The sequence below is a fragment of the Epinephelus lanceolatus genome, chromosome 4 (assembly GCF_041903045.1).
Source record: "Epinephelus lanceolatus isolate andai-2023 chromosome 4, ASM4190304v1, whole genome shotgun sequence".
Taxonomy (NCBI): domain Eukaryota; kingdom Metazoa; phylum Chordata; class Actinopteri; order Perciformes; family Serranidae; genus Epinephelus; species Epinephelus lanceolatus.
In genome coordinates, this window is record NC_135737.1 from 41,055,054 (window position 1) to 41,067,632 (window position 12,579).

At 42.2% G+C, this 12,579-nt stretch overlaps 1 protein-coding gene across 2 annotated transcripts in view; it reads right to left on the minus strand.

Moving 5' to 3' along the window:
- Nucleotides 1-2,666: 2,666 nt before the first annotated feature.
- Nucleotides 2,667-12,579, minus strand: part of dpf1 (double PHD fingers 1) — a 52,936-nt gene continuing 43,023 nt past the window's right edge. Inside the window, exons 9-12 of one of the 2 annotated variants that reach the window (XM_033631856.2) lie at nt 9,865-9,984; nt 6,554-6,666; nt 5,773-5,854; nt 2,667-3,020 (exon numbers count right to left, since the gene is read on the minus strand). In XM_033631856.2, coding sequence (XP_033487747.2) covers nt 2,950-3,020; nt 5,773-5,854; nt 6,554-6,666; nt 9,865-9,984 — 386 coding nt within the window. In that variant the 3' untranslated portion in view covers nt 2,667-2,949. The remainder of the gene's footprint in view (nt 3,021-5,772; nt 5,855-6,553; nt 6,667-9,864; nt 9,985-12,579) is intronic. The other variant, XR_004501890.2, reaches the window with a different exon arrangement.

Below are 12,579 nucleotides of genomic sequence, written 5' to 3' on the forward strand. Positions count from 1 at the left end.
GCCAAGAGTCATGAGAAGATTAATACCACTGTTAAATCTTTCTGCTGAATATGAAGCAGGAGACATTTAGCATGGCTTAGCATTTAGATTGGAAGTGGGGAAAACAGTTAGCCAGGCTCTGACCAAAGGTAACAAAATCCACCTACCAGCACCTCTAACGTTGGTATCTTATTTGTTTAATCTGTGCAGAGACCAAAGAGTAAAAGCAACGACTATTGCTGAAAACACACTGGCGTCGCTGCAGCGTGTCACATGCTACTACATTTATTGGAAGATCTGTACTTCCTCCAGCTTAAAATCATGTGTGGACAGCACCTAACTAAACTTGATTTCTCATCTCCAGAGCTGTGACCTGCCAGGAAATATCTTTTTGGCCATTGTCTTTATAATGACGAGATTGTGGGTTGTTTAGCTTGGGACATGTCTTGACCTCAAAAACGAGTCTCTCCTCATCCAGTCTTCGTCACACACGAGACAGCAACAGCTACAGAGTTCTCTTTGCATCAATGGTGAGGAGAGGAGTCGAGGTGCCACAGGAGCTGAGAAAAAGAGCTGCTATGGGAGCTGGTGTGTACAAGCAGAGAGTGAGTGAGGGAAAAATGCATTTAATTCCAGGGGCGGTCAGGCTGGAAATAAGACAGTGGAGCACTAACGTGCCGCTGCGAGTGTGGGGTTGTACAGTGAAAATAATATTCTAATATAAATCTAAATAATATTAATATTATTTAATAGTATTTTTTGGCGCGTAGCCTTTGCCGCCAGTTTGTTTTGGCCTTTAGGCTTACGATTATCATGGATGCATTAAGAGACACGGATACAGTGTTGTAGGTGGGATCCTGTTCATTCCTACTAATGTTGCTCAGTAGTGCATGAAGCCAAAAAGCTCTATCTCCACAGTATGAAATTAGCCACATGATCGGCGCAGCTTCTGCATCGCAGGGCCCATAGAGCAAGCACACTAGAGACTTCTGCTAGCCAAGCTGGTTACTTCTGGTTTATTGGTCAGCTATCTTGAAAGGGGATAAAATGATTTCATCTAGCTCTTCCAGACTTTTCAAATGTTATTAATTCCTGGTAGTGGAACAAGTTGTAGGTATTTTGCGGGGGTTGTGATGCTCAGAAAAATGTATCAACAGATTTACAGTTGTTTCTTTCCCAATGAAAGTCAGTGGAAAAAGTATGTTTGGGCTCAATGGCATTACGTGACAGACCCTGGAATTTGCAGTATAATTGTTTGGCCACTACGAAAATTGGATTCAAAGGTCAGTTCACCTCCATGGGCCCTAGGGGTTATTTCTTGGTGGGCACAGTGACTTCCTGGAGTTACTTCCAAGAAACAGTCTCCACAACTAGCAACTAGCCTATCTACTGTCCAAAATGTCAAACTATGTCTTTATAAACACTTGTTGGACTTGACTTAGGAGTTCAGTGCCAAGACTTGAGGCTTGTGACTTGCAAAACAATGTTTTGTCCCACCTCTAAATGCTTAAACAGGAAAATGCTGACTTTTCTTAAACATCTACATTACTTTCGTGCTACTCAAATCCTCTCACAGATACCACCTGGCATGGAGTTGGCTACAATTACTGTAGTGCTCAGAAAAACTCACACGGACAGACACACAGGCACACACAGAGTTTAAAACACACCCAGTTTGGCCAAAATAGTTCATATCACAAACACATTATTGCGAATTAAGTGTGCTTTCTTTTCAATTTCAATTAAAAGTCTTTAAAAACAATTGAAATAACAACATGCAAATGAAAAAAAAACAAATAAAATAAAAAAGGAATCATAAAAAAAGATGTTTTTAGGCCTCGGCGTTGGCCTGACAAAGTTCTGCATTGTCCACACATCAATCCTACATTCTTAACACACAGATAATACACACCAAGCACCAGGAGCGTTTCAGTCCCACATTGGCTTCACAGTCATTGTTTCATAGAAGGAAAGGGTGATTAAAGGTCAGGTAAAGGATTTGTGAGAGATGCTAAGCCTAAACTGTCATTTTTAAATACACTGTTTGATCAGAGATAGCTGATTAGAGAAAAATCCATCTCCCCTCTCATCCGAGGATCACATCCCAACATTAAAACCGTCAGTGTTAATCCCAAAATGCATCATTAGTTTGTGGAAACCCCATGCAAGGAGAGAGAACGCGGTGAGGTCAAAGATGGTCTGAGTTCCTGACCAAATAGATGCTCATTGTTTGCCAGTGAGGGGAGTCTGAAGAGTGTCGATAGAGTCTGAATTCTGTACAAGTCACTCCCCTTTGAAACTGCACAGGGCAGCGAGCCCTGCAGACAAATAGCGGAGCAGAGTTCAACGTCTCAGCATCGTCTCAGGACAGAGGGAGTAAAAGAAATTTTGGTTAGGTGTATATTTCACAGTTGGCTAACACTGAGACCTACTGCTCCATGGTTATCCAGGGTCTTCCAAGCCCTGTCCTCGGCCTAACACCTATCCATCTTATTAATTCTCACTCACTACTTGACTGAGTTGCAGCTGAAGATCATTAGGGCTCTTCCGAGGGCCCTTAAGAGGGTTCCTGTGGAGTAGTATGCCTCTGAAGTGCCCTTGGCAGGTTGGAGTGTGTGTCTCGCTAGCAAACTTATTGCCAGCTGATGAATTCCTCTGTTGAGACAGAGCAGGAAAAGGGCGGGGGAGGGGGTGGGGGGTGGGGGGGGGTACAGGTCAAGCATCAGGGAATGTGTAAGTGACACAAAAGGATGGAGGTTGGCTTGCCGCTGGAGAGACGTTCAAGAATGGGTGCAGCGCTGTGGGTGCTGTGTGCTCAGTCATGTCAAAGGTCACTGGGACGGATTGTAGAGGACGTGGTGGTGGCGAGTAGGAGGAGGGCGGCGGGGCAGCTGAGGCACAGAGAGGGGAAACAAAGAGGTGGCTGGGGAGGGGATGAAGGGCCATGAGGATGAGGCGCAGCTCCGCAGATTAAGTGAGGGTGATGTAGGCTGAGGCCTTCTCCTTCAGTTGTCTCAGACACAGATGACAGCTCCAGCTCCCTGTAGCACGCACGCACACACACACACACACACACACACACACACACACACACACAGAGCACACCACAGATCGGAAGTTCAATCACTGCTATTGTAAAACCTTGTGGATTAATCCCTCATTTTATACAGAGCGTTAAGTAATACTGTAAATTAAAGCCCCATGTTAAAACACCACATGCTGTGTCTGTGGATTGCGGATGCAGGGGATTTGACAACTAGTTTGGTTTGGATTTGAGCATGGGATTTGTGACATTAATTAAACATCAACTTGAGATAGTTGCTGAAATGCAACTCTCAGTGTGTGTACATAGCCCCTGCTGTATTACACCTAAAGGTGTTATGTGAGCATTTAAGTCCCAGCGAAACAGAAGTTAGAGCGTCTTTAGCTTCTGTGCTGTGACGTATTTCTAAATGCACTGAAATATTTGATTGGTTCACAGTTACAAGAGGGATTTAAATTAAATCCTATGCATTCGATTGGACTGCTAAAAGTGTGTGGGCTTAGAGTTTCGAAGGGACCGCTGGCTCCACACACACTTCCATCATCGTTAGATCAGGAGGACGAGGGAGAGATGAATGAATCAATGAATAAATGAATAAGATAAAACGAATGAACAAATTAGAGCCTCATTGTTTTGGAAATGAAAACAAAGGTCTTATGATTGAAAAGTGGGCGGCAGTGTAACGCTGAAGGGATAGTACCATCAGTCAGGGAGAGGGTCGAAGCCCATCGTTACTCCATGTAACGTTAGTGCACTGTAAAATGCCTGGAGCTGTCACAGATACCACTTTCCTCAAGTGAGTAAAGTCTAGTCCGCTACCCATGACCACAATATTCTTGGAAAACAAAGCAGAGATCGCACTATAGAGTCGCGACCAAGTCCCTTCTTCATGCCGCCTTTGCATTTTTACGCAGAAGCAAATGACCGCGGCACCATTCCACTCCTGTGTGTAATTTTAGACTTGATTCCGGCATCGCAGAATCAAAAGAGGCTTGACGGACGTGACATGTAACACAAGCGCATCGGCCTCTAGAGTGACATATAACACATGTATCGGCAGTGCTTACTTCACGTTAACAATGGCAATAAACCCTCTATGTCATATGGTGGCTGATCTTGTCCTCTGCTCGGAGGGTAAGGAGCTCCCAGAGCTCATCATTTTCCCATTTTGCAGACATTTTCGGCAGCTGTTCTTCTTCTTTGAGTTAGCTGCTACCTGCTATTAGCTACTTTTTAAATCACCCGCGGTAGGTCACAAGCATAACATGTCATCAAAACGTCACACCCGTGTCACCCATGATCCCATCCTGCAGGCTGTCCTATTTATACAGATGCTGTTTCAGCAGTGTTACTACCTCTTTTATGGGCTCAGAGGCAACTCTGTCCCCCCATTCTGTGATTGCACCTAAAATCAGTGGTTCCCAACTGTCCAAAAGTGGGTCGTGGGCTCACTCTGAATGGACCACAAGTAACTCGCAATCGTGTCAGGTTTGTAAAAAACACACTTCATTTTTAAGTACAGTAAATTTCCAGCACAGAGCTTTTATTCTGGAGTGCTACGACAGCTACTTGACAGAGACAGCAAATTAGCCTGACGACATGGCAAAACACAAGTATGACGCTGAATTTATTAAACTGTGGGACCTCGAACTTATGACTGAGGACCAATCTGGACCCTGAATGGACCGGTTGGGAACCACTGCCTAAAATAAAGAGCGGCGAGACAGCATATTCCTGCCTTGAACAGGTGGTGTAAAAGGGGCTACAGACACACTGGTGCACCATGCTGCTGCTAGCTAAGGAGCTCTGTGCAGCTAAAGGTTGCAGACTGATGGATGTGTGGATGCTGTGATATTATTAGTTGAAACTGGTTGGTACTGGCTCACATGAATACACATCATATTTTATATTACAGGTAGAAAACATGATTGGTTTTGATGTAAGAATTAGAAGAAATCGATTATTGTGATTTTTTTTGGTTCAGCCTATTTTGATAAAAGAATGCACAAAATGTCCTGGGATGTGATCTAACAGGGTTAAAAATAATTTTCCCATTTCATGTCATCTTTAAGCACAGCACAGTATAAAAATATATGTTAACCATCCATGTGAGAGCTCAGTCAGGTCTCTGCTGGAGAGTAAACCTAAAATAACTGACTACTGCTGAATTTCAAAAATGTTTCTTTTAAATCAAAAGCGTTGCATGTGTGGGCAGAGCATGACACTGTTAGTGAGTGTTGAACACAAGTGCCACTGCTACTGTATGTTCAGCCAAGTGACACTTTTGCCATGGAAACAGATTATCTTTTCTACTACTCATTTCCATGACAACACCATCAAACATCCTACGGCAGCCATCTTGTATGTGTTGTAGGCAAATGAGTTTAACAGATGTACCTGCTCCATTTCTGTGGCGATAGCCACGCTTTAAAGACCATTACAAAATAGACGTACCCACAAAGAGACTCATAGGGAGGCCTGAGGGTTAAATTCTTGTCACATTTCCACTACCTAAATGTCAGCACAGAGACGGTCTGACTGTTTTGACCGCAGGTTTCACGCTCCTCACTGTGATTGTCTCCCCACCTACAGTACAGACAGTTACATAATTCTGTGCAAACAAAAATGTTCTCAGATGAGTTTCCTTTGGGCTTTGCAGTCTGACCAAATAAAGGTTCAGAGAGTCCTTGATAGGAGCACTTTTGAGAGCTATCTCTTGATTATGATGCTTGTATTCTTCTTATACATACCCTCTGGTGGTTCAGACATGGGAGGGCTCAGACAGTACATGTGGTAGCCTCTGTCACAATCATCACAGAACAGCAGCTGGTCCTGGAACAGAGAATATTCATATAAACAGGTGTTAATATGTGGGATTTGAAAGCACTCAAGAGCATGAATTTAATGTGTAAAGTACTCGAAGATATGAATTTGTTTCAATATAAATCGGTTGAGGTGTGATACACATATCTTTGGTTGTTTTGAAATTGTCTAAAACACTGTTAACCATGCAGACTTTTATTTTGTTGGACAATAAAGAATAAAAAATCAACAACTTTCCCTCATGGACGTAGTTCCTTTCTCCCTGAAGGCAACAATAATAACCTGTGACTTTCTTTTGTTCGCAGTACAGTTTGTGTGAATACAAATTTGAGGAAAAAAAAAGACATCTGTGTATCCTCTCTCATGGATTAAAAGTGGTTTCATCCCAGTGGGACCAATTGGGTCTGAGTACAGCCCAGTGGTCAACCTTCAGCCAGAGGGATCAAACCTTCATTCACATCTTTGAAAAAGCAAGTGATTCTAAATAAGCTCCTGGATCACTGTCAAAAAAATCGATGTACCAGTACCCACTAAACTTGCTGTACATATAAAACCAAAATGCATGCAATAAGTTTCCTAATATCATGTACTACAGTAGGTGATGTGTCTGTGTTCATGTGTGTGTCTGTGTTTGTGTGTGTGTGTGTGTGTGTGTGTGTGCAGCCACATGTGTTCAGAGTTAACATGTAGTATAGAGTGAGATCCTACGTCGTTCTCAGAGGTGCCACACAGACTGCAGGACTTGCACTCGATGCACTGCCAGCGATAAGTCCTCACCGCAGCCGTCATGTTCACTGTGAACTGCAGACAGGACGGGTGGCCTGAGTGCACACACACGCACACACACACACACACACACGCACACACCCACACAATGTTTTTCACCATCGCTTTCTGTATTTTGAGGACAGTCATCCATCATCTACCTATCCCGTCTGTCCGTCAGCTTCTTTGCTTCATGCAGGTGATTTATTTATATTTGATGGGGAATTCAGCAGTGCTGTGTTACAGATGTGAACATTACATGACCTGAGATAGCGGAGAGGATGTTTGGATGGTATTTTCATACAATATTTCATATTTTTGTGTACATTTTTTCCCCTATAGTCACACTAATAATCTTGATTTTTGGTAAAATTACAAAAAGAAATGTTATTTCAGTGCCCACAGAGAGATTCTGGTATAAGCTTACTATTGATTTGAGCTTGATAACTACAGAAAATGTTGGAATTTCAGTAAATGCGGTAACAATTTCTAGGTGTAACAGGGAAAATAAATTGTCCTTTCCCATTGTACTCCACTTCTCTGCAATATAAAATATATTTTATCTCTCTTTTTACCACAGGTTTCTCCTGGCACTTGCTGTGCTGCGGTGTTTCCATGATCATGACAATAGAAATATTGTTATGTCATCCTCGTTTCCCGACCTCCATTTGTCGTCTTTGTGAGTGGTTATAAAGAAGAGGACCATACCAGTGTTTTGCATGCTGCAGCCCATTCACTACAAATCACGTAGATCATTTTAGTTCTGCTTTTTTTTATTTTCAGATGAATAATAATAAAAAAAAACATGTGGAGAAAAATATATGTACAGTACATGCAATCAAGTAGTAAGTACACAAAGTCAGCACCATATACACTGCAATCTCTGCATGTATACATAGAACCAGAATATACAAGCACATCCCACAAACCAAAACAAAGGGATTTTATAATGGGAAAAAAATAATACAACCATATTTTTTAAAAGAAAACAAATCATACTTGAACTCTACTCTGATAAGCTTTACTGTTGGCCATTCACAACCACAATACATACTAAAGGAGACCATTCTCTCATAAATGTTTCTAAGCTGCTTGCAGCACATGGCACACTGTCTCAGAAAGAAGAAATAGACAAAGGTTTACATCACAGTTGTAAAGTAGGTTGTTGTACAACAAGCCAGGACTGAAAGGCGTGCAGCAGACAAGATTCTTAACCATTTTGTATTTTTTTTTTTTTTGGTCACACCAATATTACATTTTATTGAATCCATTCATATTTTAATGCTGAGGAATGTAACTGTGTTTGACAACACTGTGATCAGTGTGAAATGACCACATTAAATGAAAACAAGAGCCAGATTGAGTGTGAAAGTTCATTCCTGACTTTGGAAACAGTAAACATGCCAGAGCGTTTTTGCACTTCTGACATACTGCGGAGCATGTATCATTATATTTATTGCATATACTGGGAGCTTCATGCAAGTTGGTAAATATCTAAAATTGTATCTCATGTGATTTATCTATCTGATAATTTTGGTATTGTACAAAACTTTACAAAATCAGAAATCATCTATGTTTATAGTGTTAACACTCATGAGAAATGGATTATATCGTATAAAGAATTGCACTTTATTGTTGCATGTTGATGCTTTCAAAATACGGCTTTAAAGGGGATTTAAATTTAAATGGCACTTTTACAAGCAGCAAGTGTGTTTGAGGGAAGAGAAACTGTTGCAGAGAAGATTTTAGTACATTTTACATTTATAGCCACTGTTTTCCAAAGCATGTCATATTCTTTAAGAAGTTTTATGAGTTTTCTACCTTTCTGGCAGCCAAAGGTTTCTGTTCCTCTCTGTACAGACAGAAAATCAACTCGCAGAGAGTAACTTAAGAAAAGGCAAAACACTGTGGAGTTTATGTACGTTTTTATTGTCCACATTACGGCGCTGCTGAATGGTAATGCAGTGCAAACACAAATAAAGTCAGGCATGAATTTTATCCTTATATACAGTTATTGTCAGTGGACAGTAAGCCCCAAACGTAGCACCTCTACTTACCAATTCAAATGTTAAAGGAACAATTCAACCCAGAATCAAAAATAGATATTTTTTTCTCTTACCTGTAATGCAATTTATCAGTCTAGGCTATATTGGTGTGTGTTGCTGAGTCTTTGAGATATTGGATGCAGTGATGTCTGCCTTGTCTTAAATATAACAGAATTAGATGGCAGCTGACTTGTGATGCCCAAAGCACTAAAAAATGCATGTGAAAAAACAGCAATGTCTCTTTCCGCAAATCATGACCTGGTTACTTGAGATATTCTGCAGACCTTGTTGTGAGCAGTTTCTTGAAGTCCTCACGCAGGAGAAAGTGTGCATCTACTCATGGACAAGAGGCTTGGCACACTTCCTTCTGTCGAGAGATATGTTTGGCAGGTTGTAGGTCAGTGGACAGAAAATAGTTTCTACATGAAACTGCTTACAGCAAGGTTTGTAGATTATCTCAAGTAACCGGTTCACGATTTCTGAATAGAGACATTGCTGTGTAGGTTTTCAAATGATATCCTCCCCACGCACCACAAGCTGAGTGCTGTCTAGTTCCATTATATTCAAGAGAAGGCAGACATCTCTACGGCCGATATCTCCGACACTCAACAGACTCACACCAAAACAATCTAAACTGATAAATCGCATCTCAAGTAAAAGGAAAAATATGTATTTTTGATTTTGGGGTAAATCGTCCCTTTAAGTTCATTTCTAAAAGTCACAGATAGTGTGAGGTGATGCTACCTTATCAACAAACACGAGTTAGCATTTGTAATCTCTATAAATATGTTTGTATTTTTATGTACAGATCCTCCAATGATGTTTATGCAGTCACTGTATGCATTTGTCCTTCAGAGCCACCATAGTTAAAGACAAATGGCTATCTGGGGTCAGTTTCAAGTCTCTGCAAATTGGTTTGAAAACTAGTGAAAAGTGTGAACCCACTGCTGCCTGGAAGGTGAGAAAACACCTCAAAAGTCTAAAACATTACAGCAAATGTCTATTAATAAGGTAACTGTACATGATTTGAAGTAGATGGGCTAAAACAAACAAACAAAAAAAGAACACCGGTATGGTCCATCCATTTTAAGCGTAACAGGAATCGAAACTTTTCATTTATTTATATAGTGAATACGAAACACTTCAAAACTGTGCATCAACAGAGGACCGCCTTCCTCCTGCCAATCATCCCCTTCAGCGGTGCCCTACCTGAGCGTCCACAGTCCGCACAGGAGATAAGGTCTTCAGGACAGCCGGTCTTCTTTGAGCCTCCGAGGCAGAAGTCGCAGTAGCCGTTGGCGATCACTGAGCCGTCTGGTGCTTTCTTGGCTAGAAGAAGAAAAAGAAAACAGGAAGCAGGTAAGGAAATGCAGGACTTCAGTTTATTCCTGTCTGGGCTCTTAGAAAAGGGGATGAAGAGCATAGAGTAAATTTTAGCCATGTTTACTCTTTCAGTATGGTCCCTTTGGAACCAAAAGTAACCCTTCAGACATGGTAGACCCAGTGTTTTCACTCAACATAGTACTCCTAATGTCTCTGTCCAGCACTCACTGTATTTCCTCATCACCAGTGACATAGATGGAAGTCTGCACCTCATTTATCGTCCACAGAACGAGGCTGCACGCCGACATTTTCAGAACAAAATAGAACAGGCTGCAGTGAGAGTCTCTCTCCATGGGATATTTAAAAATAGCGTGTTTGTGAATTCAGTCCTTCTAAGGTAAGCTCAGAGGTTTAGTGTTGCCATAGCCCACAGGAACGACGCTCCAAGGCGTTTTTTTTTCTCTCTCTGAGTGAGGATTAGAATATATGCCATTCACATTACCCGGTCAAAATTAATATTATATATATTTTGGGGTGTCGGTGGCTTAGTGGATAGAGCAGGCATCCCATGTACATAGGCTTCGTCCTCGATGCAGCGGCCCAGGTTCATTTCCAGCCTGCAGCCCTTTGCTGCATGTCGTACCTTCTTTCTCTCTCCCCCCTTCACATTTGACTGTCCTATCAATTAAAGGCAAGATGCCCAAAAAATGATCTTTGAAAAAAAAAAAAATATATATATATATATATATGTATATATATATATATATATATATATATATATATATATATATATATATATTTTAAACTTGAAGATCCAACGGTCAAAGTTGTCAGTAAAATTTAAGGTGTGCTGATGGATTCATGTCTTCACCTCATGCATTGAGTAACATTACAAGTAAATGTTCCACCTTAAAAGTCGCCGGCAGTCGGCCCAGTGAATTAAATTATTTTTTCTCAAACTCCAGCTGCTGTGAGAGGCAGCAAAACATCCTTTCATTTTATAGTTACAGTTTACTAATAAAACTCTCCACAGTATGAACAGTGGTTACATGAGCCTCAAAACCAGACACAACTCAGCCCTGAGCAGAGTGACCGTCCTCTACTGACCAATCAGACTGCAGTGTTCACAGCTCCACCTTTTAGTACCAGATCTGTGTGCTAGGTACCCCAACAGAGGGGGGACCAAACATGGGGACGGTACAGAATGGTTCCATTGGTACCATCCACAACTTTTCACAGTGGAAACAGAAAAAAAGGGTACCAAATTGAACTGTACCATACTGCTCGGTGGAAACGAAGCTTTATATATCACTGATATGAAATGTTGCCCTGGTGTGACCGAGCTGTATCAATCCCAAGACAATGGAGAGGGGAAGACTGTAAACGTAAGATCAACAGAGCGGCCGTCACTGAGGTGTGCTGAGAAAGACAAAACATCGTCGACAGACTCCTGTACTGACACTGAGTGATTAAAAGTAAAATGCTCAGATGTAAAGCAAAGACGAAGAAAGGAGATGTGTAACTAAGTCCCTGTTGCCATACTGCGCACCATCCCAGCTGGGCACAGCACTCTGTCTATTCCTCTCGTCTTTTCCATCTGTTTGCTTTGGTAAAAACAAGTACCGGTGCAGGTCTGCGCTGGAGCCTGGGACTCACCAAACCCCGGGTCACCCAGGAAGTGGGAGGGGGAGGTGGGGAGGCACAGGGAGGGCTGTCTGCTGGAAGCCCCTGGGGTTTGGTAAATATTTTCAGGAGTGGAGGAGGAGGAAGAAGGGAAGGAACTGAAAAAAGATCGTAGTATGAGCATGTGTGTGTGTGTGTGTGTATGTGTGTGCGTAGGGATTTTGCCGGGACAGACCTGCCGTCATGCTGAGCGCAGAGAGGCAAGTGCTCCACGTGAAGCCGTTTCATAATGATTATTAACAAGAGAGAAATTCCCCCTGCCTGCCTGAGTGCTGTGTGTATATATGTGTGTGTATGTGTATGCATTCCACATCTACCCCCCCATCTGTCTGTCTGTCTGTCTGCCTGCCTGCCCGTCTTACTGCTGTTGATTGCATAATCACTTTAATGGAAGCAATCACATAACCACTGCAGACTGTTTTGTATGTGCGCTTTCTTCTCTAAGATGTAACGCACTGGACGGGTCCTTCATAATGACTCACCAGGCAGGACGGAGCAACAGTGAATACAATAGAGATTACACAGGTAGGCACCCGCTCACACACATACATAGGCACGCACAGAGAGCCATTCATCCTGCAGGAAGACAAAAGATAAGCACACAGAGGCACGCAGACAGACAGTGCTGTAGGTGATACTGTGTGTGTGCGTTCATATGAGAGACAGAGAGAGGTCATTAATCCATCCATTTCAGGGTGGAGTTTTGTTTGGCCGGAAGGGGAGGGGGGTGAGTATAGAGGGTGAATTTGATGGAAAAGAGGGCGAGAAGGGAAGGAGGAGGGATAGAGATTGGGTTTCTACTCCACAGGGTCTGGCTTTAATCATCTGAGAAATAAAATACTAAAAAAAAACCCCTCTCTGATCAGGATGTGAGACAGACAGACAGACAGACAGCAGAGAACAGGGGAGGGGAGGGAA